The 5000-nt window shown below is 47.7% G+C and overlaps 1 protein-coding gene across 1 annotated transcript in view; it reads left to right on the top strand.

Annotated features, from left to right (window-relative positions):
* kcnq1.2 (potassium voltage-gated channel, KQT-like subfamily, member 1.2) overlaps positions 1-5000 on the top strand; it is a 78840-nt gene that overhangs the window by 28422 nt on the left and 45418 nt on the right. The window contains exon 12 of the mRNA XM_061251834.1: positions 2946-3054. Coding sequence (XP_061107818.1) covers positions 2946-3054 — 109 coding nt within the window. The remainder of the gene's footprint in view (positions 1-2945; positions 3055-5000) is intronic.

The raw sequence follows: 5000 nt of genomic DNA, 5'->3' as shown, positions 1-5000 counted from the left end.
GTGTCAGTCTCCCTGTGCATTAAACAGTGTCAGTCTCCCTGTGCATTAAACAGTGTCAGTCTCTCCTGTGCATTAAACAGTGTCAGTCTCCCTGTGCATTAAACAGTGTCAGTCTCTCCTGTGCATTAAACAGTGTCAGTCTCCCTGTGCATTAAACAGTGTCAGTCTCCCTGTGCATTAAACAGTGTCAGTCTCCCTATGCATTAAACAGTGTCAGTCTCCCTGTGCATTAAACAGTGTCAGTCTCCCTGTGCATTAAACAGTGTCAGTCTCCCTGTGCATTAAACAGTGTCAGTCTCCCTGTGCATTAAACAGTGTCAGTCTCCCTGTGCATTAAACAGTGTCAGTCTCCCTGTGCATTAAACAGTGTCAGTCTCCCTGTGCATTAAACAGTGTCAGTCTCCCTGTGCATTAAACAGTGTCAGTCTCTCCTGTGCATTAAACAGAGCCCAGTCTCCCTGTGCATTAAACAGTGTCAGTCTCCCTGTGCATTAAACAGTGTCAGTCTCTCCTGTGCATTAAACAGAGTGTCAGTCTCTCCTGTGCATTAAACAGAGTGTCAGTCTCCCTGTGCATTAAACAGTGTCAGTCTCCCTGTGCATTAAACAGTGTCAGTCTCTCCTGTGCATTAAACAGTGTCAGTCTCCCTGTGCATTAAACAGTGTCAGTCTCTCCTGTGCATTAAACAGTGTCAGTCTCCCTGTGCATTAAACAGTGTCAGTCTCCCTGTGCATTAAACAGTGTCAGTCTCCCTGTGCATTAAACAGTGTCAGTCTCCCTGTGCATTAAACAGTGTCAGTCTCCCTGTGCATTAAACAGTGTCAGTCTCCCTGTGCATTAAACAGTGTCAGTCTCTCCTGTGCATTAAACAGTGTCAGTCTCCCTGTGCATTAAACAGTGTCAGTCTCCCTGTGCATTAAACAGTGTCAGTCTCCCTGTGCATTAAACAGTGTCAGTCTCCCTGTGCATTAAACAGTGTCAGTCTCCCTGTGCATTAAACAGTGTCAGTCTCCCTGTGCATTAAACAGTGTCAGTCTCCATGTGCATTAAACAGTGTCAGTCTCTCCCTGTGCATTAAACAGTGTCAGTCTCCCTGTGCATTAAACAGTGTCAGTCTCTCCCTGTGCATTAAACAGTGTCAGTCTCCCTGTGCATTAAACAGTGTCAGTCTCCCTGTGCATTAAACAGTGTCAGTCTCCATGTGCATTAAACAGTGTCAGTCTCTCCCTGTGCATTAAACAGAGTGTCAGTCTCTCCCTGTGCATTAAACAGAGTGTCAGTCTCTCCCTGTGCATTAAACAGTGTCAGTCTCCCTGTGCATTAAACAGTGTCAGTCTCCCTGTGCATTAAACAGTGTCAGTCTCCCTGTGCATTAAACAGTGTCAGTCTCTCCTGTGCATTAAACAGAGCCCAGTCTCCCTGTGCATTAAACAGTGTCAGTCTCCCTGTGCATTAAACAGTGTCAGTCTCTCCTGTGCATTAAACAGAGTGTCAGTCTCCCTGTGCATTAAACAGTGTCAGTCTCCCTGTGCATTAAACAGTGTCAGTCTCTCCTGTGCATTAAACAGTGTCAGTCTCCCTGTGCATTAAACAGTGTCAGTCTCTCCTGTGCATTAAACAGTGTCAGTCTCCCTGTGCATTAAACAGTGTCAGTCTCCCTGTGCATTAAACAGTGTCAGTCTCCCTGTGCATTAAACAGTGTCAGTCTCCCTGTGCATTAAACAGTGTCAGTCTCCCTGTGCATTAAACAGTGTCAGTCTCCCTGTGCATTAAACAGTGTCAGTCTCCATGTGCATTAAACAGTGTCAGTCTCTCCCTGTGCATTAAACAGTGTCAGTCTCCCTGTGCATTAAACAGTGTCAGTCTCTCCCTGTGCATTAAACAGTGTCAGTCTCCCTGTGCATTAAACAGTGTCAGTCTCCCTGTGCATTAAACAGTGTCAGTCTCCATGTGCATTAAACAGTGTCAGTCTCTCCCTGTGCATTAAACAGAGTGTCAGTCTCTCCCTGTGCATTAAACAGAGTGTCAGTCTCTCCCTGTGCATTAAACAGTGTCAGTCTCCCTGTGCATTAAACAGAGCCCAGTCTCCCTGTGCATTAAACAGTGTCAGTCTCCCTGTGCATTAAACAGAGTGTCAGTCTCTCCCTGTGCATTAAACAGAGTGTCAGTCTCTCCCTGTGCATTAAACAGTGTCAGTCTCCATGTGCATTAAACAGTGTCAGTCTCCATGTGCATTAAACAGTTTCAGTCTCTCCCTGTGCATTAAACAGAGTGTCAGTCTCTCCCTGTGCATTAAACAGAGTGTCAGTCTCTCCCTGTGCATTAAACAGTGTCAGTCTCCCTGTGCATTAAACAGAGCCCAGTCTCCCTGTGCATTAAACAGTGTCAGTCTCCCTGTGCATTAAACAGAGTGTCAGTCTCTCCCTGTGCATTAAACAGAGTGTCAGTCTCTCCCTGTGCATTAAACAGTGTCAGTCTCCCTGTGCATTAAACAGAGCCCAGTCTCCCTGTGCATTAAACAGTGTCAGTCTCCCTGTGCATTAAACAGAGCCTAGTCTCCCTGTGCATTAAACAGTGTCAGTCTCCCTGTGCATTAAACAGAGTGTCAGTCTCTCCTGTGCATTAAACAGAGTGTCAGTCTCCCTGTGCATTAAACAGAGCCTAGTCTCCCTGTGCATTAAACAGAGCCCAGTCCACAGTTTAACGGACAGTGCTAGTCCCTGTGAGGTTCAGAGTCTCGTAGAGTTAAGTACTTATATCAGGTGCTGTTGAGTTGGGCTGCACCCATCCCAGTCTGACCAGCCCTGGTCTATTCTTCGGTCTGAAGAGGACATGGATCCACAGGCTCTGTGATGGAGTAATGTGAATGTTTCACCTGCCTGCTGACTCTGATCATCCCAGCGTATTGCTGCTGCTGTAGAATGATCCTCCCTGTGTGTGTGCAGTGCAGAGAGGGCTGGAGTCCGCAGGCATCTCCCGCGCCAGCAGCTTCACCGACGACATGGACTTCACCAGCGAGGAAATCCCCCTCCCCCTGGTGCCCGACTCCGCGCAGTGAGTCCCCCCACACGTCATCTTCCTCTATCCCTCTCCTCTCTCCTCTCTCTCTCCTCCCTTATCCCTCTCTCCTCTCTCCTCTCCTCCTTCCTCATCCCTCTCTCCTCTCTCCTCTCCTCCTTCCTCATCCCTCTCTCCTCTCTCCTCCTCCTCTATCCCTCTCCTCCTCCTCTCTCCTCTCTCTCCTCCTCCTCCCCCTTTCTCCTCTCTCCTCTTCCTCTATCCCTCTCCTCTCTCCTCTCTCTCTTCCCTTATCCCTCTCTCCTCTCTCCTCCTTCCTCATCCCTCTCTCCTCTCTCTCCTCCTCCTCTCTCCTCTCCTCCTCCTCTCTCCTCTCTCTCCTCCTCCTCTCTCCTCTCCTCCTCCTCTCTCCTCTCTCTCCTCCTCCTCCCCCTTTCTCCTCTCTCCTCTTCCTCTATCCCTCTCCTCTCTCCTCTCTCTCTCCTCCCTTATCCCTCTCTCCTCTCTCCTCCTTCCTCATCCCTCTCTCCTCTCTCCTCTCCTCCTCCTCTCTCCTCTCTCTCCTCCTCCTCCCCCTTTCTCCTCTCTCCTCTTCCTCTATCCCTCTCCTCTCTCTCCTCCTCCCTTATCCCTCTCTCCTCCTCCTGTATCCCTCTCTCCCTTAAAAAGGCCCTTAGCCCCATATTTCTCAAGTGGGGATTATCACCTGCTTAGTCTCATCAACTGTAAGTTTACTTTTGGTCCCCAACCCTGGAGGGGCCCCAGGAGTGGGGCCCCGTGACAGAGCCTGCCCTGCGGGAGGAGTGGGGCTCCCTCAGCCCGGCCCTGGGTCTGGGTTTGGGTTCTGACCCTGCAGCGTGGTTTGGTGCAGTCCGATCTTCCCAGCGCACATGTGCTGCGCTGTTTCTGTGACCCCTGACCCCTGACCCCTGGCCCCAATACAGTGAACACCCATGAAACGAAAGCAGTCAGCTCAAACTCTGGGAGGGGCTTAAGAGGCGTGTGTGTCAGCCCTGTGCAGTAAGAGAAAGCAGAAACACCATCAGTGTCTGCGGCCTTCTGCATGCCCGCCAGAGAAGAGACACTTATTTTTGAGCAAAGACTTTAATACTTTAAATACTTTCTGTGTTTCATTACGATAAGTCAGAAAGCAGTCCCCAATTCAGCTTCGTTTTTAAATAAACTGGCCAAATGAGTCTTGCTGTCCATGGTATGCTACTGTGATACTGTTTATACAGGTTATAGTTCTGTAACTTATGAATAGTGTGGTGTATTTGTGTCTGTGGCTAGTCTAATGAATAGTGTGGTGTATTTGTGTCAGTGGGTAGTCTAATGAATAGTGTGGTGTATTTGTGTCAGTAGCTAGTCTAATGAATAGTGTGGTGTATTTGTGTCAGTGGGTAGTCTAATGAATAGTGTGGTGTATTTGTGTCAGTTGGTAGTCTAATGAATAGTGTGGTGTATTTGTGTCAGTAGCTAGTCTAATGAATAGTGTGGTGTATTTGTGTCAGTGGGTAGTCTAATGAATAGTGTGGTGTATTTGTGTCAGTAGCTAGTCTAATGAATAGTGTGGTGTATTTGTGTCAGTGGGTAGTCTAATGCATAGTGTGGTGTATTTGTGTCAGTAGCTAGTCTAATGAATAGTGTGGTGTATTTGTGTCAGTGGGTAGTCTAATGAATAGTGTGGTGTATTTGTGTCAGTGGCTAATCTAATGAATAGTGTGGTGTATTTGTGTCAGTGGGTAGTCTAATGAATAGTGTGGTGTATTTGTGTCAGTGGCTACTCTAATGAATAGTGTGGTGTATTTGTGTCAGTGGGTAGTCTAATGAATAGTGTGGTGTATTTGTGTCAGTGGGTAGTCTAATGAATAGTGTGGTGTATTTGTGTCAGTGGCTACTCTAATGAATAGTGTGGTGTATTTGTGTCAGTAGCTAGTCTAATGAATAGTGTGGTGTATTTGTGTCAGTGGGTAGTCTAATGA

This window comes from Conger conger, chromosome 8, assembly GCF_963514075.1.
Source record: "Conger conger chromosome 8, fConCon1.1, whole genome shotgun sequence".
Lineage (NCBI taxonomy): Eukaryota > Metazoa > Chordata > Actinopteri > Anguilliformes > Congridae > Conger > Conger conger.
The sequence above is the reverse complement of the archived record's forward strand: the minus strand, read 5'-3'. Positions and strand labels throughout refer to the sequence as shown.